Source organism: Marmota monax, unplaced genomic scaffold (genome assembly GCF_021218885.2).
Source record: "Marmota monax isolate L192 unplaced genomic scaffold, Marmota_monax_Labrador192_F-V1.1 WCK01_AAM20220418_F8-fsc00047, whole genome shotgun sequence".
In the NCBI taxonomy this organism is placed as follows: domain Eukaryota; kingdom Metazoa; phylum Chordata; class Mammalia; order Rodentia; family Sciuridae; genus Marmota; species Marmota monax.
In genome coordinates this window covers 3338478-3361512 of record NW_026692072.1, presented here as the reverse complement: position 1 = coordinate 3361512, position 23035 = coordinate 3338478, and the positions used below count along the sequence as shown (strand labels likewise).

Below are 23035 nucleotides of genomic sequence, written 5' to 3'. Positions count from 1 at the left end.
ACCTCTCAAGCTTGATGACTCTTAGGAGCAAGAACAGTTTGAATGAATGAGCAGAAAAGGGTTGTGCTTTACAGACAGCTCCCCAAATGGAATTTTCTTCTCCCCACTTATCTCACCTTTCTTTTCTTCTTTCCTTTTCCTTCTAAATTTTCTTTTAGGCGTCAATTCATACTTTCTTGATGTAGACTGCTGGCAATAGCAGTATCACACCGCATGAATTGTTCCTGAATAGTATTTTTAATGTAATAAGTCATAATAAAGATTTCAAAAGAGAAATTGAGAAGCAGGCAATGTTCCCATGATAACCAACATTCTCTCGATTCTCTCTGGGGTCATAGTGAGGAAAAGAAGTAATATGTTGAACAAGGGGCAGATCCAGCCCACCAGGTGAGGTTTCTCAAATTTGCACTGACCGCCTTGACATGCTCAACCTATGCCTACCCAAAGAGAATCAATGAAATGGAGCTCCAAGTTCTGTGAGGTGTAAGACTGGAAAAACGCCGCACCACACGACACAGATTACCAAAGAGGTCTCCCTTTATTAAAAATGGCTGTGTGTTTATATAGGTCTAAGAGAGGTAGCAGGGGCTGAGGTAGATAACCGGTCACCCATTTATTGGCAAGCCCTTCCATATGTCAGTTCCGGGGCCCAAGACGTTAATTCTAATTGGGGCTAAGGCTTCCTACCGGCAGGGTTTGAACATTGGCGCCAGTGAAAGAAACAAAGAAGAGAAGGAGAGTCGTTAGACGCCATGCTGGGGTTTTTCTCTGGGGTGCGGCTGCTGTTATGTTTTCCCAACATGAGGTAATAAACTTATCCTTTCAGTTTTGATTAATTCAGTAGGTATTTATTGAACATCTATTTTATGCTGGGTCTTTTTCAGGCATTAGGGACACAGCAATGAAAAGATGATCTACGTCCACATGCCCTCTGACAGACTATGCTCTAACGGGAGTCAGATAACACAGGAGACGGGATGGGATGACAGGATGCTCTGTGACAGGGCGGCAGGTTTGTGAGGAAGGGATGCTTGTCAGACTCTGGAAAGACGTATTTCATGTGGGGTCTGAGTACTGAGAAGAATCCAGCCACATGATAAACAGGGAAGACCAAGCAGAATGAAGAACGAGAGTTAAGGTCGAAAGGTGGACACAAGGGGGACTGTTTAAAAATCAAAAAAAAAAAGAGTACCAACAAGCCAGGACCATGAGGGAGAGGGCACAAGATGAGGTGGGAGAAGTAATAGGAGCCAGACTATATCGCACTTGCAGGAAAAGGAAAGAGAATTCCTGGTAAAGAAATCAAAGTTCAAAATTAGGCATAAATAATTTTCCCTTGTTCTGTGCTATGCCACCCAAGAAGAATCCTGAAAGTCATAAGGCAGCTCATTGTGCCACCACACCCAGCAAGCTGGGACTGTGTTACTGGCTTAAAGCGACATTTTCTCCATTGCAGGCTAGTCTGTGTTGCATCTGTCACGTTATTTCAAGGTACTTCTTATATTTTCATGTTCTTCCTTCCCATTTTGGTGTGCACACTGGGCTGGTTCTCCTTACCCTATATACCGCATTTCTTTTCTGTTGCAGGCAAGAGTTATCCATCTGGATAAGCACAAGCTTATCTGGTTAGGACTTGCCAGCCAATTAAAACAAACCATTTCCCCCATTCAGGGGGTCACTAAAACTGAAAGGCAACCATGAAAAGTCTTTGTTCATTAAGGTAACAGTAAGGTACAATGGAGATAAAACAATTTAAGTCAAAGGCTTTAAGGGACTCATTTTCCTGTGTCATTTTTGCTATAATGCACAATTGCCTCAAATAATTCAGGGATCAAAAATGCCAGGAGGAATGAATTCAAAACATAATACACCAACCCTACAGATGGACCGTGTTACAGAGGCATTCATAAATAAGGAAGTACTCCACTGAAGGGCAGACTTCTTAAACACTACAAAAGATGGATTTCTTGTTACTATTATAAAACTAAGTCCATAAATTTGGGATGTCTTTTACAGTGGTCTTCTTTACTTAGAATAGCAAAATACTACCTAGAGTCCAATGAGAGTCTCTGACTCGGTGAACAGACACATCCCAAGATTGTCCCAACTCAGCACAGGCATACATGACACACTAACATTTTGTCTTAACCTCACAGTCCTTCTCTCCATCCCACACTGCATCAGCCCACAGTCCTTGCTAGCTCTGCCCCTGCATCTCTAATCAAATCCAGGCCCTCCACTTCCACCCACGCTGCCTTGACTCATTTCTTATCTCCCACGCAAACTTCTAACAGTCTCCAAACTTGTCTCCCTGATTTAGTGTCAGCTCTGCTTGTTCTACCCGTCACACTCACACCAAGTCCCCTGCCTGAAATACATTTTGGATCTTATGATTCCTCTATTCAGAAACCGTAAACAGCTCCCCATCAACTACAAAAGACTCTACGGCACACACGGCCTTCAGCATTCAGCCTACATTCCCGACTTCCTCCCCTGCAGTTTTCCCAGTTATCCTGACAGGACCCACAGAAGGCTATGGCTTTCCTTTAAACAGTCATGGTCATACATCATTTTGCTTTCTGGGCTCTATTCCCTGACTGTAATGTTCTCCACCCTCCACTGCCTCGAAAACCCCTACTGATTCTTCCTGGCACCATAGCATCACCTTCACTGTAAAGATTCCTGGCTCCCCATGGCATAATTCAAAAATTCCCACATGCTTTGCCACCATAGCTCTTGCTACACAACATTCTTATCCTCTGCTGCAACACTGACACATAAAAATTCACATGCAACAAACTTCCAGGTAGCCTCGCTAAAAAGGTCAAAAGAAACGATGAATTCTAATAATGTATTTCATTTAACTAGGTGAATTTGAGTACAAAAGAATACCTTTCCAAAATATAATCAATACCAAAAAATAACAATTTTTCATATCAATTCTTTGAAATCCAATATGTGTTATACACTTAGAGCATATTTTAAATCCAGACACTGACCTGTCATCAAAACTAATTGATCTATATTTAGATTTGACAAAATTTACGGTTGAAAAATTCATATTCATGTAGCCAAGTTGTTCTAAATACACTTGAAAGTTTTCTGATATCTATACCAAATATTAGGTGATTTTTAAATTTTCAGTTGAAATAAAAATCAAGCAGCATTTAAAAACCAGTTCCTCAGTCACAGTGGCTACATTTCAAGTGCTCTAGAATGCAGCCAGTGATTATTCTGTGGGATAATTCTGCTCTCCTGTAATTACCTGTGTCTTCATCTCCCTTCCCCATGACATTAGACCATGTCTAATTTACTCGTATCTTCCCATTCTAATGTGAATGAGATTTGAGACATAATGGTGTTTTATGAAAGTTTGTTCAATAAACAAAGGTGTAAATCACTTGACTCTACCACAACACAACGCTGAAAGCAAGAATATAAATGACATTTTTATGAGTATCTCTGCACACTCACATACAATTCTTCATACAGACACACCCCTGCAGCATTCGTCACAACAACCAAGACATGGGAACAACTTACATGACCACTGTCTGATGATTAAAGAAGATGTGATGCACACTCATCTTGGGAAACTAAACTAAACCTCCAGCCTTAGAAAAAGAAGGAAACCCTGCCAGGTGTGGCCACACGGAGAACCTGAAGGACTTTGTGCAGAGTGAAATAAGCTAGTCACCAAAGGACAAATATGACACACCCTCTGATATCAACCACAGGAGCAGAGGGTGGTGTGGAGGCCACCAGGGACTCAGGGAGGGAAAACAGGGAGATGCTATTCCATCATATAAACCTCTAGTTACACATGAATAAGTAAGTTCTAGACACCCACTGTATAGGATTGGCTTTCACAATATCGTGCACCTAAAATTTTAAGAGAGTAGATCTCATGTTAAGTGTTCTTATCACAAGGGAAAAAAGAGAAGAAAAGCAATAGGAAAAAAAATCAGATCAAAACAAATGTACTCATGTACTCAGTGGTGTGGGATGCTGATAGTCAGGGAGGGAGCAGGCAGGGAATAATATGGGAATGCTCTTAATTTCTTCCTCAATTTTGCTGTAAACCTAAAACTACTTTAAAAAACAAAATCTATTTAAAAGAGGCAAGAAAACCAATAAAGACTAATTACATTTGATTTGTTACCGATTCCTTCAACATTAAAAATTACTTCATGCATATTATTCCTCCTTGTTCTGGGTCTTCACCCCTCTTTTCCTTGATGCATTGGTGGGTGGTCTGCGTAATTTGCATTCCAATGTTCCAACATTCTCTAGTTGTCTTGCCTTTTCAAATTTAAAAGATTCTGGATACAGAAATCATTCCTTGTACTTTGTAACTGTCACACATGGTTTAACACTAATAACAAATTGGAGAATTCTATATATGACATATAATCAATTCTCAGAAGCCTTCTTTTTCTGCGAAGCCCAATCAATTCCAGAAGATAGCTCTCTCAACGCACACACTGATGCCACCATCTCTGACCTCTGTGAGCACTTTTCCTCTATGTATTACAACATGTTTCCCAGGTGTGACTGTCCTTCACCCAGAAAGGAGCTCTCCTGTCTGCACTTCTCACTTTAACCCTTGTGCAGCACCCTGTGCTGTGCTCTCATCAATAATCCCTTAGGTAATTCTTACTTCCTGTCCCCATTTCCCTCTCCATCCCCAGGAGTCACAGGGTGCAACAATATGACAGGACAAGGCCACCTCCTCAGCTCTCTGGTCAGTTGCCCTCTCTCCTAACTGACAGATAACTCTGAAAAATGAAGGCACACGTAAAGATTTCCACAAAGGGAATTATGGCTAGCTTATCATTTACTCTGATACTGCTTGAAGAACTAAAAACAAAACAAAAAAAACAGAGATGCTTTGGTAAATCAGTCATAGGTCTGTGTTGGTATTCTTTCTCTCTTGCTTCAACAGCTCTCTGATGGTCTCCATCTCCGCAGCAGTGAACTTAGGGGTTAGAGCCACGTTGTCATAATCAAATTCTTCATCAAGTGAGAAGGGCTGGACTTCATCACCAAATATCTATAAAGGTAACAAAGGAAGAAAAAACATTAATAATATAATTATTGTAAATGAAGATAAAGTGAAAACACAAACTCCCTACTAATAATTAATTAAACATTTTTTAGACATCAACATTCTCATCTAATTAAGCTGTTTTTAAGTAAAGAAATAAATTCAATTATTCAGGACTTAATTTAGGACTCTTAATATGCCCCATTTGTACCATGCTGTATCTGAATGAATATCATTAACTAATTCTGCCCAAGGCAAGAATCAGAAAGTCTCCCCAGCACACATTCATTACATTTTTTACCATTTGTAGTGACAGGGATAGAGACACACGTGGGAAAAACAGGAGTCACATTAAAATGCGAGAAAATATGCCTTAAGATTAGACCAACCTTAAGTACATTTTCACCGTTTACTAAAAAGACCCATATTAATAAGACACAATTTTCAAAGATAAAAACAGACTACCCTTATTATCATTCTTCAGATAATACCCATAATACCTAGCTAATAACAATAGCTATGAAAACACACAGCATTATCTTAAATTGAAAAGCTCAGAATCCCATTTTTTCTACCAATAATTTAAAAAAAATAACAGTTTATGTAAAGTCAGAGTAGCTGCAAAGAGATAAAACAAATTTTATCTATTTATTCAAAACTTGTGAGTCTTTAAGATTTTCTAAAGGAAAATAAATACAAAGCATATTTTCTAATAAACAGAAAAAGAATGCCTACATCTCATTATATCATGCCCTAAAAAAACCTCCAAATGATGTATGTGATACAATGAAATCAACCTGCACCTCTATCTAACTCTATATGTACAGTGCTACTGAACACTATGGTTCATGCAAGAATGAAAAAAATATATATCCTGAAACTATAGTCTGCTTTAAATATTCTTGCATGGAAGATGATTTCATTGAGTAGCTTTTGCAGTGTTTGTAAAAATGGAGCATACTGCTCAGAAACTATACACTGCTACCCCAGGTGAAAAAGAAATCAAAAAAAGTAGATTTCTGCTATCTGTTTGGCATGTTTTGTAGTTAGGTATGCAGTGCTAAGAGCAAACAACCAGCCATTTACCATCCTTTCTTAGTAAAGCAACAAGAGAACAAATTCCATTGGCTGAGTCATTTCCTTTTTATTAGAAAGTACCCGCATGCTTTCCTGACAAAAGTAATGGCAAGAGCTGCCATTGACTAGCTTGAACTTGTGATACTCCTGCCTTAGCTTAGCCTCCCAAGCCACTGAGATTACAGGCATGCGCCATTATGCCAGGCTATAAACTCATTTTTAAAATGCCAGTGTGAAGATTATTCATTTATAATAAACTTTTGGGTATAAAAAAGATACTTTAATATATAATTTCTTCACTTAGAAACTAAGAATTTTTAACAACTGATATTGTTAAATTATTTTCCTGGGTAGTCTGTTAAATACTGAAATAGAAAGGCAAGAAACCAAAGATATAATAATTTCACATTTGCAAAGGCCAAATATGATACTCCAGATATTTTAAACCATTTAGGGGATATAATTCCACATGGCCAGTTTACCCCAGAGTCAAAATGTTCGAGGAATGGTCTCTTGCAATCATTCAGCTATTTTCCATTCTTTCCACAAACTCTGTTCCTTTAAATTCTAGGCATTGCGTAAGGTGCTGAGATTACAAATATGAAGACTTGCATGAAATCACAGACAAATGAGACAAATACATAAACAATCACTATAATAAAATGTGGTAAGCACAAATGGTATAAATAAGAGGTGACGGAGACAGAGAATGGCCACTTCCCCAGACCAGGTTGGAGGGGATTGGAAAGGAAGCTGAGACTGCTAGAAGGGGTGTACAAGGTAACAAGGCTGAGAGGAAACAGCTTTGCAGGGGAAATGTGATGCAGGATTAAAAATAAGATGCAGAATTGCACATTCCTGCATCTGAAAGGAGTTCAGCATTGTCACACTATAAGCTGTAAAAAAGTGGCAAGAGATGGCAGTAATGCCAAGTCATCATAGAGAAGATGGAAAGTCCCCGAAGGATTTTCTTTTTAAAACAGGGCAGACACTTGGTCCTCTATGCATTTCAGCTAAACTCCTTCATTTATTCAACTGTCTACTGAGTGCCCACAATAAAATAGGAGCTGGAGTACAAAAAAGAAAGATGCCCTACCTTCTTGGAGATTGTATCAACACAGCTCACTGTGAAGGTTAAACAGAGGGTAGATCTGAGGGGCATGAGATGGAAGGCTACTGAGATCCTGCTGAAGCCATCCAGGCAAGAAATAATGAGAACAGGGCAAGGGTAGCAAAGATCGAAAAAATACTTAGAAAGTAAAATTAGCAGTGCTTGATGACTGACTAGATATGGAAATGGCTGAAGGGAGAAGAGTACAGGAAGGGAAGCAGGTAAAGATGAGTTCAGTGGTTAACATGTTGAACTCAAGGTACCTGAAAGAAGCCAGATAGAGATCACTTAAATATACAAACCTAAGGCTCAGGAAAAAAAAGGCCTAAAGCTAGAGATACTGATTTGGAACCATAACAGGTAGTGATTTAATATGAAAATGCACCCAAGTATGTAGCGTAGGAAAAACCACACTGAGCAGGAACCCTGGGGAACACCAATTCATTAAGGATGGATGGGGAAAAAAAACCCAAAGGAGGCAAAGAACAATCAGAGAAGTACACAGTCAGAGAACAAGGAAGTAAGAACGAGTGAAACAGGAGCATCAGGGGAAGATCAGTGGTGTCACAGTACAGAGATCCATTAAAATAAAGATTGCAAGTGTCCACTCAATGGGATCATTGTGAAGTAATTGGTTTCTCCATTCTGATAACATCCAGGCAGGTGATGGAGATCAAGCACATTGTGCACCATACTGAATGAGTGGAAAGGAAGAAAGATCAACCAGTAGAACCTAATGCTTCTGAAATTGTGGGGGTGGGGACAGAAGAAGAGAGAGAGGGAGAGAGAAAACAAATATAAATACACAGTAACCAAAGAGAGGTCCAAGGGGAAGGGAAGGTTGCTTTTCCTTGTTCTGTTCCGGTTTGTTGAGGATGAGAGAGATTTGAACACGTTTGCAAGTTGAAGGGGATGAATCGAGAAAGAAGAAAGGAGAAAATGACCCCAACCATGTTATTTGTTCACTCCATAAATATTTATTGCCTGTCTTGTATGGTACCAAGATCAACACTCATTCTGACCTTTTGCATTTGAATTTAATAAGCCTATGAAAACATGCTTGAGTGAATTTACATTCCTCCAAGACAAGGGACACATATGTGATTCAAAGGAGGACTGCAGTTCAGAAAACATCACTGTGACCTCCCAAGTGATAGCTTTTAAAATACACCAAGGTTGGATTTCTATTTCTGTGTTTCAACTTGTGGGTGCTGAAGTGCACTCCAAGAATTCTCTTCTTCTAAGCTGGGTTCATTTTAGGGTTCTAAACTATTAAGACTCCAAGGTCTTCAATTCCAAACAGAAATTCTGATTTATTTCAAAGAAGAATTTGTTCAGTAGAACACTAACTCCCCTGCTGCTAAACAAACAAACAACAAAAAAAAAACCTTGTGAATTAAGTTATTAACTTGTTATTTTTGCCCAAGGAGCTGAGAGGAATGTATGGATTTCAGATGTCTAATTTCAAATCTAATTGAAATCTTTTTGTAGCCTCTCAGAAAATAGAATTTGTGCACTATTAGAAAACCCCAAGTTTCCTTTAAATTACTCATGTGACTTATTCTAACAGAGACACTGTTAGACACATTTTCATTCATAGTACCACATAGGCAAATTAAAGAAAACAGAACTAATGCTCAAGTCAATAATGGCAGCATTTAGCTGTAGGCAAGTGTACAAAATAATATGGTAAATAAACTCTCTTCACAGTTGGCAAAATAGGAGATCTCCTACTAAAACACAGCTCAAGTTTCTTCTGTGACTTCTTCTATGGCTTCTACAGTTTTTCCTCTTTCCAATGTGAATTCATTTTGCTCTATAAAGGTATTCAAAACTTCCAAGATTCCTCAAAATAGAGCAACCACAGCAAGAAGTTATTTACAAATAAGAAGAGGAAAGTTCTTGGAAAATGTTGAACTCTAAGAGGAAAATACATGCGTATAAAACCATAATAAAAAAGGGGAAATTTTTAAAAAGACCCAATCCATATCAGAAAGTTGATGGGCTCTTAATAGGCAAGTAAGAGGAAGGCAGGACATTCAGGACAAATGTTCATCTTTGCAGACTGAAGTCACAGAAAGCAAGTACCATTTCCAGCCCCCAAATGGCCTTCTGGTAGGCCCTTACAAGACATATTTCTGGAAACTAATGATTATGTTCTTTTACTGACATTAGATGCTTTAAAATAAGATTAATGCTATTAAACCAAGAAACAGATAGTGTAATATTGTGAATCTAGACAGTTGTGGAAAGCTTCTCAAAAAAGTAATGATTAGAAATAAAAATTCCAACCAAAATATTAGTCTGGATATTCAAAAGATACCAAAAGTCATTCATTCATGGCTGAGAAGTTTGCCAACACAAAAACTTTTCATATCATTTTGATTCCAATGTTAAAAAATGTTTATATTTTCTGTAAAATTAGAAATTTATATTCAGGTTTAAAATACATTTAGACAGTTTTAATTTGTATTTCACTGGCTATTGGATAGATCTCAGAGAACATTAAGCTTTTTTTAACCCATTAACTGAAAACACTTTATGACAACTTTTATAATAGTCCTACAATATGTATATTCTATAATTGCACCTAGGTATAATCAAATTCTTATAAAGTATCAGGTTCCATGTCCACTAGCCAGTCTAATAACTTGTATAGTTGCAACTGAAGTCAAGAACATAAATGGGTCTTCAAAAGAAACAGGTTTCTGCTAGAAATAACCTTGCAATTTTAGCTCCTTACAACTCAGAGAAAGCAATCTGTAATTCAAAAAGCATATTGAAAAGTGGCTGTCCCAATCGATTTCTCTGGTAACCAATTTGGGAGTTTAATATAAGCCTTCAAGCATCCTGGGGTATACTTTTGTGATGTCAGTGAACAAAAATACTATGAGAAAAAGAGCAATCTAAAACTGAAATGTGTGGATTATTTCTAATGGAATGAGTAATTCAATAACAGAATGTCTTCTAGTGACAAGTACCTGAACAATTAAAATAATCAAGAGTTGTCCTAGGGGTTTTATTAGAAAATAACAATGAAGAGCCCTTAGCAAGGTCTTGTGCCTAATTCCCTTTACCTTAGAGCAAGAAGGGTGAGAAAGGTCACTTCCCTGCACCATCATCAACTTCTACTGCTGCACATTTGCTAAATGCATAGAAGAGTCACAAAATAATAGCAAAAGATGACCTCCAAGTTTTACATTTGGGAAAGTAAATGTAGAGCAGAGATTCGATTCTTCCCTGTGTTTGATGCATATGTTTAGATGACATTTCCCAGGCTCCTCGGTGGCTAGACATGAAGATGCAACTAAGTGTTTGACAAAGGAATGTGAGCACCAACGAAGGGCCCTGGGTCCTCAGCCTTGCTCCCAAGCTCCCATCTCCTGCCCCTGCATTTATAAAGGTGACCTGATTCAGAGGAGGACATGCAGAAGAGGACATTTTCCCAAGGGGTAGTGGACATCCAGAGAGAAAGAAACTGGGTCCTTGATGATGCCACCTGGTTACTTTAAGAGCCTCTACAGACTGTCAAATGAGAGAAATAAACTTCTACTTCCCATTAAATTATTATTGGGATTCTCTGTGATAGCAGCCTAACCTGACCTTAACTAATACAAAAGGTTCACAGTACCTTAGAAATAATGATAATAAGAAACATGGCCAGTTCAGACTAACAGAGATAAGAAATTGTCTGTTCCTTCTAATGCGTGATCCCTAGGTGGTACTGTTCTATAGCCTTACATACAGCATTTAACAAAAATAGTTTCCACATAAAAACAAAAGTGTTCTATGGGTTTAAAAAGAAATATACACATTAGAGATATATAAAAGTGAGAGAGATCAATTAAACTACTTCAATTCTAAATTTTCCCAAACCTGAGAAAAATACAAAAGCACATGGGTATAAAAAGGACAAATTACAAAATCCAGGCTGTATTGAAATGAATTCCCTGTGCAGTACCTCCTCTGCTTGCTTCTCTGTTCCCTTAACAGTGGGCTTTGGCTTCCCCTCAGCAGCGAGAGGCTTGTCCACAGAAGGAATGAAAGAACAAACACTGGTGTTCACATCCTCTTCCACTTGTCCTGGAAGCAGCAGGAAATCTGTTGGATACAAAGGTTTCAATTGATCTCTGCCAAGTCCATAATTTACCGAAGTCATCTAAAAACCTTAGAAGAGTCAAAAAAGTGAGTTAGACATGCCCATGCAAAACAGGCCCATTTCATTTGAGAAACTGACTCCAGGGATACCCTTTCTGTAAAATAGGATGCTGATGCATTTATTTTTATGTTACTGTTGCAAAGTTACAATCCATCCAAAGGGTTTGGCAGAAATGCTGGTTCTGGAGTACCTTGACTGTGCCTTTCACTCCTAGCCCAATTTCTACTTCTACAGGAAAACAAGGAAGATGCTACTTTTGTCTCATTTTCCCATATTTTCCTTAGGGGTAAAGAAAAAGAAAATGGAGTGTTGATTTCATCCTGTAACAATACAGCAATATTTCAAATATATATATATATATATATATATATATATATATATATATTACAAAACAATGATGCTAGAAGGGAAGTACTTTAAACTTTCAGCAGAAAAATGAAGTACTCTATCATATTCAAAATGCATGGTCTCATTTTCAACACTCGCAAACAACAACCTGTTTCCTGCTTGCTCAGCCCAAACACAAGAATTCAATAACCAATCTTGGTTTTCTGGCCAATTCATTATAAATGGATATGTTCCCTTATCTTCACATAGTTCATGAATACATCACAGACAACCAATGATATTCCACAGCCTTCTTGAAGGAAGACAAACAAATCGAAGCACAACAGGTTTCTTCCTCAGTCTGAATTTCCATCAGGCCAGAGGGGCTAGCCAGAGCTAGCCAGGAATTTGCAGCTGGCTCAGGATTCTGCTGCTTGCTACTCGAGGATGATCCTAATGAAGCTGCTAATTAAGTTCTCAGTGGAACTGATTAATTACCAACAGGCTTGCCTTGGCTGTTGCCAATGGCAGCACATATAAGGAGATAACTGAGCAGGTACTGATCCTCAAAAACTGAAATTAATATTTGAAATGCGTCTCTCACCACAGTAGATATCACCCTCACAAAAATATCCTCATAAATTCTTGGGACATAGTCTGGAAACTGAGAATTGCAGTGGGGAGATGGTGACAAGGGTAGCTCTGCTATGATCAGTTTTTGAAATCTTAGAATATGATCTCACTCATTAGCAGAAATAAAAACAATGATACCAGCCAACACTTACATGCCCAGCACTTTATATGCATTAATACAGCTAATCCTCCCAATTGCTCAGTTATTTCCTGTATTGCAATCAATGAGCTCTGAGCACTGAATAACCTTACTCGAGATTCCACAGCAACAAAGAGCAGAGCCAAGCAGTCTATCCACGAGCTCATATTTTAGCCCATGATGTCAATCATGAACTTCTAAAAATAAGCATTTTCATTACATGTTTTATTTAACTTGATCAAATTATACACTTAAACTCAGGGTCAAGAAATGTCACTACTGTAGCACATTATCTTGGTTATATAGCAGAGTATACACAGAGAAGTAATGTTTAAATCCAATATGGCTGGCTGACAGACTGGCACTGTAAGGTACCTGTTTATGAGTTAAGAGCTAAATTCCCTCACTGAGCTCCTTGTGGAGTGGCCTAGGACTGATCCAAGCCTGGGTAGGGCCTGCCACAACAAGACAAGAAAGAGAAAGTCCAGATCTCTTAATGTGAAAACCAATATCTCCTGGACCCATTAGCTGCCAGTGCAGCATCAGTTCAAATGTGAAATCAAAATCAATCGTGTTTCCAAGGCTATTTAAGATCATTGTTCTGAATGACAAACAGTGCTGTGAGGAGGACACAGCTGTACTCGCTTTACTAAAACTCTTCACTTCCCCAATCTATTTGCAAGAAGGTAGGATTTTCAACAAAATTTGTTTCACAACAGTTCTACTGCCATGGGAACAATTCTTTCAAAACAACAAGACTGTATGCTCCACATGTTAAATTTCTGTCATTCGTTTCTTCAGTGTAAAGGGAAATGCACCAATGCATATCTATTGGTGCCTAACACAGTACCTTCTGCGTAGTGAATTCACAACCAATACCTGGAGACAGGAGATGCATTCCCTATGGATCAGCTTTTAAACTGAACAGAAAGGATCAAGAGTCGACCTGCCAATAGGATTTTGTAGATTTTCCCTCAAAAATGAAAGATTATTACAAGATAATTCTTTCACATTTAAAATCAGTCAGAATAATCAAGAACAAAATTGAATGTCTCTAACTCTGAAGATGACAGATTTACAAAAGGGTAAAATGACATGAACAAAAACAGCCCAGCAGGGTACATGTTATATGTTATTTATGCACAAGCCCATATTCTCTCAGGAGGAAAAATTATTGTATTCACTGATGGTGGTGAATAGGATTTCTGAAATTCCTTGTAAAACTTTCTAAAACTGAAGTGTTTTAAGAGACTTAACCCAATCCTAACTATTATCTCTTAAAACATCCAAAGCCTCATTTTTATCCTAACTAAATGTCACTGTTTTGGCTGATATGAGCCACAGGGCAACTTCAAGAAATGAATGGCAAGACTGATTGGAACATTTTAATCTCATCTTAAGAATGAAGAATTTGGTGGGCAGACTGAAGAATTTCTAATATTTATGAACTATCTATTCATGTCATTTGTCTATTGATTTTAGTCAATGATCAGCAAGTCAAAGGTTATTATCCATGTAATCTGATATATTAAAAACTCACCAATCTAATTCAGACTGCAATAACATTTAATCTGCCCAGCATATTTATAAAATTAACCAATCTGTTCATTTGCTACTAATGTTAACTCTTCATCACTATGACAAACATCTGAGGAAAACTACTTTGAGGAGGAAAGATTTATTCTGGCTCCTGGTTCCAGAGGTTTCAGGGCCTGGTCAGTTCTGCTTTGGACCCAAAGTGAGGCAGAACATCATGGCAAAAGGCCCTAGCAGAGAAAATCTGCCCAACTGATGGCAGCCAGGAAGCAGAGAAGAGAACAAAAGAAGGGCTGGCGATAAAACATAGTCCTCAAGGGTACACCCCATGGCCTGCTTCCCCCAACATGCCCACCTGCCTACAGCTTCTACCCCATCCCAGCAGTCCATTGAGCTATCTGAAGATTGATTAATCCACTGATGAAGTCAGAGCCCTCAGGATCCCATCAATTCGCTAAAATTGCACCCTGAGCATTGTTGCAATATATGAATATATCAATATATGAATCTTTGGGGGACACTTCATATCCAAACTGTAACAGTTACCATGTAAAATAGCTGATAGTTCCTGAAAGTTCAGACTTCTACATCCAAAAGGAATATGTTTAAGAAATGCATTAGCCGTCCCTCAACACATAGCTGCCAGCTAGGAAAGTCTACTTCAGTGGTTCTTAAAAATTATTTAAGATCCCGAAGAGCTTTTGTATATATGGGTTATATATACACATATATTCTAAATCTATATTTAATCAGAATACTACTTTAAAGCTCACAAACATTCCAATACTATTTAATGAATCATTAAAATTAATCCTATTTACATATTCAAATATTTTCATGAAAAACATATTTTCCCAAAACAAAGAAAATAGTGACAAGTGTTATTTTTTTTTCAAATCTATTTAATGTTTGGCTTAAGGAAGAAAGCTGAATTCTATATTTGTTTCTTCAGTTTTTAAAATATCCTGTTTCAGTTAAAGTAAACGAAGATCTACTCTTACACTGATGAGTAGTTGGAAAGGGAAAAATTATCTTGTCTTTTTTATATGATTATTAATATTTTTTATTACTACACCAGAAGGTGACAAATGATAGGGTTTTTTTAAAGGTTAGTTTGGGCAAAAAAAATCTGAAACCATATTGTTAAATTTTTCACATTGGTCATTAAAATCCATTGGTCTATCTCACAAGTTGATGGTTATTTCCTCTATGTAAAATTTTGTTACATCATGAATTGCTTACTTGGAAAATATTGATTCACTGTGTTATGCAGATCTTCCAAATGTTGACATACTTCATTATGCAGAATAAAAATCACATTAGTTTATATCAGCATTTTTACCAAAAAAGCTTTCAAATATTGAGAAGCCATCAAGCTCACAGTACTGGATATAAGTTTTCTAAAATTTTAATTTCACTTGATCTATTGCCAATTTTGTCATTAGCAATGAATACTATCAGTTGCTTTCCTTAAAGATACAGACTCACATCACTCATTTTGCAGAACTATAGTTTGTGTGTCAGTCATTCTTTCAAGTAAAAATGGTGATTCATGAAAGGGAAAAACTAGTTTAGCATACCACTTAATCACTTGTATTTTTCTATACGACAACCAGTGTATCTCCATATGCAGCAGAAGTGCTTTGTGGGAATTTGCTATTTCAGCACATAAATCATTACAAATCATCTCAGGCTTTCAGAGAACCAAGATTTAGAAAAAAGAGGAATTTTTACTACTTCATCAAGGGAATTTTCAATGGAAATTGGCATTTGTTTTGACTATAAATTTATAACAAATTATTTATAACTACTAGTATGTTTTGGTGCAACTACCTTAATTGACATTAAGGTACCAGCTTCTCCACCAATCAGTGCTTTTGCAACATCAGTGCAACTATCAACACACTTGACCTATAGATCTCAGGGTTTCCCAACAGTTCCCACATTGCAAGGCAAGTTTCCCAATAGCAAGATAATAGATTTAAATCTAAATAATTTCACTACATTAAATATAAGTGAACTAACACATTCTGATTAAATATAGATTTAGAATATATGTGTATATGTATATATGTGTGTTTACATAAATGCATTTATATAAACCTTATGCTGCTTACAAGCAACCTAAAACACACTTTGCAAAGGAAAAAAAAAGATACAGAACAAAGGAAAGTAGAAGTGCAGAAGAAAATTACTGCTCATCCAAGTAGAAGTTAGGGAAAAATAGGGAAGACTTACTTCATGAATGGGGCATTTGACAGCAATAGTAAATCATAACCATCTATCGTACAAGTACAAAGATAAATGTATGCGGGAGTTAGAATAATAAAAATCAAAGTATGAACTTTCTAACTTACTGGCAGAGCTGATTTTGAAAACTGGGCTTGTCTACAGTTAAAATTGGGCTCTGTTAGCAGGCCTTCCTTTCAAGCCTAGACATTTGATTACTCCCCACTAAGAGAAGGTCTGCACAGCTGGCACCCAGGTGTAGCTTCATACCCCCACATTCCATAAATGGGGACTCCAAGAGAAACACCCCCAGACTCCCATCTAGAGATGATTCCCTGCTGTAACTGCACCTTAGAATCACTTGGGGAGCTTTCCAAATGCTGATGCCTGGAACAGACATCAGACAACTAAGGCAGATTCTCCAATACAGGACCAGCCATCAGAGAATGTTCTCTAACATGAAAGAATGAAAGGCCATGAAAGAATGATCTCTAACAGTTCTAAATAAAAAAATGTCTAAATTTTAAGTTGGCTGAAATGTGCCCTTTTCTCCTAGCTTAGGACCTCTACACATGCTGCTCCTACACTTTCCTCTCTCTCCTACCCTCACCTACCTACATATCTAGTTCATGGTTACTCATCCTTTGGATCTTAGGCTTTCAGAGAGCTTTTTCTGATACCTTAGACAAACTAAAGTTCCCCTGCCCTATGCTTTCATGAGATCTAGAACAATCTATAATCATATATTTGTGATTACATGATAAGTGCCTAATTCTTCCAATGAATTGTGAATTATAAGGGCGGGAATCTGTTATCTTTCATTCTTCATTATGTTTCGGACCAGCTGTACTTCTTAAATATTTGTTGAATAAGAATCCTGGTCATTCATAGGTTGCCCAAAATTGATTATGAAAGGTTAAAGAAATTGAAATGTAAAGGATAAGATTTGTTTCAAGTTCTGAAAAGTTTTTAAGTTCTGTTAAGTTGCATTTGGAACCTAAAATTCATGTGGCAGTTAAAAACAACTCCCGGAGAAGCCAATGGAATGTATGTTGAAATCTCCCCTGACCATCTGGCTGTTCTGTAAAAACAACCCACCCTCCCGGAAAGAAACCGTGCAGTCCAGCACGTACACATCTCAGGACTTAAGCCAATCAGTTCGAATGTATACCCTTCTTTGTGCTGACCAATCACCCCTACCCGACTTGTTCCCGCCAATGAATGTACTAATCATAGTTAAGAGTTGTTGTTTGATTTTCCCGCGGCGTGTGATGATTTGTTATGCTGTATATGAAGTCCCTGCCCTTTCCAAAGAACGTATATAAGCTCTGCTCAAGCTGTTCTCGGGGATCTTGGCTCTCCACTCCTCCGAAGCGAGCTCTGAGCCCCAGCATGCTGGACCCCCAATAAACCCTTTGCTGTTGCATGAGACAGTCTCTTGGTGGTCTATTCCTCCGATGTTCGCCCGACCTTTTCAGTTAAAGTTGCAGATAACTAAGGAATTTTTTAAAATTGTATGTACTCACCCTTTATTGACTAAAAATGATTAGAAGTACTAGAGAACTTAAAAATAAAAAATTACTGCCAATGACTGAGCAGTAATCAGTGCCTGTTTCATTCCACACAATTAGCCACCATATAAATCCACCCACTGGCCAAGAGACCTATAGAAGAAAGCATGATTTTGACAACTGGCCCTCAAAAAAATAATCTCTTGAGCCATCTGCACTCAGCCAGAAAAGAGGTAGAATCAACTACAGAGGCAAAAATAATCATAATCATAACAATGAACAGAAGAGTCTTCCTACTTTAATGGCCTCAGCATAACAACTAACAGCTATTCCAAATTATAATTTTGCTGGAGAACAGTTTGAGCTATTGTATCTGAGGCATGACAGTCACCAGGCTAACTACCTTACCTTAAATTTGAAGGAGAAAAACTGGTTAACTTGATGTCAAATAAACACAGGGCACCTAGCATCCTGGCAAATGTCACCCTCAGACAACTGCTCAATACCACTGCACAAAGTTGGTTCCTCTGAAAAACTGTCTCCACTCTCTCCACCTGGGCTGCCAAAATGCTAATCCAAATATTGAGAAAGAATCTCCTTCCTGAATCTTAGAGAATATTTATGAGAATGAATAAGGTGAACAAATAAAATCAATGGTAGAAAAACAATATGCAACTCACTTTCTTGTTGCCCCAGGCAAGTCTGTTGCTTAACAATAACAACAGAATCTAATCAGTAAACTTCCCAGCTGCCAAAATTATACAAGCAACTTGCCTATTTAAAATGTCACATTTCCCATCTGATATAAATATTTGCCTTCTGCTCACATTCCTGAAGTGTAATACAAATTAGGCCCAAACTAAAATTCACCTTGGCACAAACTATTTAATTTCTTTTTTCCTTTCAAGTGACCCAGATTGTATGAAAATTGTGATGACCTGGTAGTCTTTTGGGTAATTAGAATAAATCATTGAAGCCTGGATCGATTTTCAGCAGGGGCTTTGAACATTATTTTACATGTGGGAGGGTCTTGACCAGTTTGTTCAAGTCCACTGAGACTTGGTTTAGCTTCAGTAACCTTTATATACAAATGCAAGACTGCCTATTATCTGCTTTCTGGAAAAATCATACTAGTGAGATGTTTATATTTCATTTTATGAAGAAAGGAATAAATCTGGTAATTAAAAGATGCAACTTGAAAATGTGTAAAGAAAAAGATGCAACAATAAAAGGAAAAGGTTAAAAGGCTAATTTACAAGATTAAATTGGAATTGCTGGCTATATTGGTTTATGTCAATATACAGACCTTATCTTTGCTGGAAGGAAATGATAAATTTAAACCACCACAAAAATGTGCAAAGTAGACACATCTGTGTTCTCCTATAAAACTGATTTTACATAGCAAATGTATTACAGGCAGATTAGAACTGTCTTCAAGTGTCATCTTCAAACTAACCATATGCAATTGCATGGAGTGTGGGTTCTGAATGCAGATCACCAGATATCACTGCAGAGCTTCTGAATTAGACTCTTAGGAGCAAGACCTAGGAATCTGCGTTTCTTACCATGCTTCCTTCTCCTAGTCACCCCAAACCCAAAACAGTGTGCTTGCTCTAAGCACTGCTTCCTAACAGTGCTTACCTCTCCCTTCTAGTCCAGCAGGAGCCCCCATACTTCCCACAGCAATTCAGAGCCATCCAGGATATAGAGCTGGAGAAGCCTCCGTGGAAGATGTGATTCCTTCAGATCTCTGACCGCACTTAAACCAAATAAATAACTTAAAATCAGAGTCTACTGGTTAATACAGTGCCTGAGAACCAACTCTTTGGTGGAGTAGTGTGATGTTTGGAAGTGGAATAAAAGTGCTGATTGCTTCTAATTACCAAAGTCTCACCAATTCAAACACCCAAAGCCAGAGTGAGGAATTGACAACCAATTTACAGACAGTTGCCATTCCCAAGCCAATGCTACCCAGTCACTTTAACTCCCAATTAAGTATTTTAAAAAACCAACCTTCTGGGCTGGGGTTGTGGATTCTCAGCACCACATATAAATAAATGAATAAAATAAAGATCCATCAACAACTAAAAAAAAAATTTTAAACCCCACCCTTCCCCCAACAATGACCATAATCCACCCAAAGACTGTAAACATCAGTTAAGTCAACTGACCTGTCCTTAAAGTTTAACCTTGACTTTTGAGACATTCTTGCATATTACATGAGGAATGGATGTTTTCAAAAAAAAAAAACAAAACAAAAAAAAACCTAATTTTGAATATATTTCAAAGATCTTTTGATCAACAAAGGATACCTATGCTTACCCAGAGATATTAACTGGGAAAGGAAAAAACCCATCATGCATTTAAACACCAATGGCCTAACATGAAGCCCCTTCCAGTCCAGCCCATTGCAAAAATGCCCACAAAAAAACATTTGCAACATGTCTGTATCTTCAGTAATTTACATATTTAATGGAGAGTTTTTAAAAACAAAAATGTGGATTTTCTTTTAGTTTATATTTATGATCATTTCTGATATATTTATGAACTTTATGAGCGATCATTATTTCTTATTCTCAAAAATAATCTCCATTTACAACACTGTGTTTCTGAGAAATACAGAGATGACTTTATGACTTATCTCTACTTGAAATAATCACTCAAGAATCAATCATGTGGTAAATTGTAGGGACAGAGGGCAGCTTCATTTCACTTAAGACCAAAGGTTTACAATCCTCCAAAGGCTTTGATCCAGCTGGAGAAACATTTGTTTTTGAAACAGAAATTTCCACAGCTTCAGTTTTTCCTGTTTCATAGGAGGTAGAGGTAAGGATTGTTTAAAAAAAAGAAAGAAAGCTGTCTAAAGCCTTACTTGTACTTTTTTACTTGTAAAGTAGTTAGCAGTATGAAAAAAAATAGAAAGCATACCCTTGCTCATTTGGGGCTCAATCTCTTCATCCATATCAAAATCTTCTAAATCTAGGAAGTTGTCTACCTAGAAAAGGATTAACATTATTTTATGCATATTAGACTTGAAGAAAAAAAATGCCACGAAGTCAATGAATCCACTTCCATAACACTCAACTGAGCAGTAGAAACTACTTTTCTCATCAATTCTAACTCCCAGCTCAAACCCTTTGTGTTCATGTGCTTTCCCATCTGAAAAAAAGCAGTAAATTTGGATGCTGGCCTGGATTTTGCAAGCACCATAGTCAGCTCTCTATGCTGAAAGGGAAAAAAAAAAGAGGTTGGAAGTTTTTGAAAAGAGACTTTGTCCCACATCCTCTCCCAGGATATATACTACCACCAAGACAGTCCTAAACAGGGTTTCTGTTTTTTGTTTTTGTTGTATTGCTTCTTGAGTAAATGATGGTGGTGAGGATCTGGCTATTAACATAACAGTCGACTTCCTTTTAATGTTGAAGAGCCAGAGAGAAGAAAAGAAAGAAAGCAGGAGAGAAAAGTTCATTCCAAACAAAATCATCCCGCCCCAGGTAAATCACAAGAGAGGTGAGCAGGGCAAAAAAGCAAGTGTGCTCTCTTTCAAACAATTAAAACTGAAAATTACTTCAAAGGGAAAAAGCAGAGCAAGTGACCTTTACAGACACAATAGCAGCATTTCAATGAAAAACTATTCCACCTGGAATACTGCTTTCCACTGCAAGCTGACAATGAGACATTTTATATTAGCAAAATGGTAACATTTCAGACATGAACTAATTCATCTCAGGGGAATATCAAGGAGTGTAAATAAGAAGATGATTTCACCAGTGGTACAAATGACAAGTAGTAAAAGCATAAGGTCGCAATGCATTTTTGTGCTCACGACCTAAACATGGGCCTAACAAAATACTTTAAAATTACAAACTTAGACTTCAGGATTGCAATTCAAAAGCAGGCTGTCTTTCTCCTCCTAGTTCTACTTGTAATAGCAGACACGGCTACTCCATAGGAATTTAAAATGGTAACTTCCATTGCTTATAAGTATGTGAATGCGTTTATTACATGGCATCCAAAAGTATCTGCCATATGATGGTTTTAGTAGTAAAATTTGAGTATCTATCATATTATGTTGTCATTTTTCTTGATGGTATATGCTAAAGGAGATTAAGGACACTTTACTCTCTCAAAGCACCCCTTCTATTTGTTAAGCTTTAAGGAAAAAAGATCCAGAACCAAGCCAAGCAAGAATAGTTTAAGATATTCAAACACCAGTTAAAACACAGAGAGAGAGAGAGAGAAAAGAGAGACACTAGCAAGGAAAAAATCTGCTGAAATCTCCAATTTTGTATAAAAGAAAGCAAACGAGTCTTATGATGTTTGTTTGTTATGGGTTTTTTTTTTTTTTTTTTTTTTTTTAATTTTTTATTGTGGGTTGTTCAAAACATTACAAATTTCTTGACATATCATATTCCACACTTTGATTCTAGTGGGTTATGAACTCCCACCTTCACCCCATACACAGATTGCAGATTCACATCAGTTACACATCCATTGATTTACAAATTGCCATACTAGTGTCTGTTGTGCTCCGCTGCCTTTCCCATCATCCACCCTCCCCCCTCCCCACCTCTCCCCTCCCCTCCCCTCCTCTCTCTCTACCCCCTCCACTGTATAACCCTGAGGGTCTCCTTCCATTACCGTGCAATTTACCTTCTCTCTCCCTTTCCCTCCCACCTCTCATCCCTGTTAAATGTTAATCTTCTTCTCCTGTTCTTCGTCCCTACTCTGTTCTTAGTTACTTTCCTTATATCAAAGAAGACATTTGGCATTTGTTTTTTAGGGATTGGCTAGCTTCACTTAGCATAATCTGCTCTAATGCCATCCGTACATGAAAAAATGCTCAACATCTCTAGCTGTCAGAGAAATGCAAATCAAAACCACCCTAAGATACCATCTCACTCCAGTAAGATTGGCAGCCATTAGGAAGTCAAACAACAACAAGTGCTGGCGAGGATGTGGGGAAAAGGGTACACTTGTACATTGCTGGTGGGACTGCAGATTGGTGCAGCCAATTTGGAAAGCAGTATGGAGATTTCTTGGAAAGCTGGGAATGGAGCCACCATTTGACCCAGCTATTCCCCTTCTTGGTCTATTCCCTAAAGACCTAAAAAGAGCATGCTACAGGGACACTGCTACATCGATGTTCATAGCAGCACAGTTCACAATAGCAAGACTGTGGAACCAACCTAGATGCCCTTCAATAGACGAATGGATAAAAAAAATGTGGCATTTATACACAATGGAGTATTACTCTGCATTAAAA

General features: G+C 37.7%; 1 protein-coding gene across 3 annotated transcripts in view; it reads right to left on the bottom strand.

The window, feature by feature from the left end:
* Positions 1–4819: 4819 nt before the first annotated feature.
* The window catches only part of Iftap (intraflagellar transport associated protein), a 58588-nt gene continuing 40372 nt past the window's right edge, over positions 4820–23035 (bottom strand). For all 3 annotated transcript variants that reach the window (XM_046456226.2, XM_046456250.2, XM_046456231.2), the window contains exons 5-7: positions 20698–20764; positions 11197–11336; positions 4820–5053 (exon numbers count right to left, since the gene is read on the bottom strand). In XM_046456226.2, coding sequence (XP_046312182.1) covers positions 4904–5053; positions 11197–11336; positions 20698–20764 — 357 coding nt within the window. In that variant the 3' untranslated portion in view covers positions 4820–4903. The remainder of the gene's footprint in view (positions 5054–11196; positions 11337–20697; positions 20765–23035) is intronic.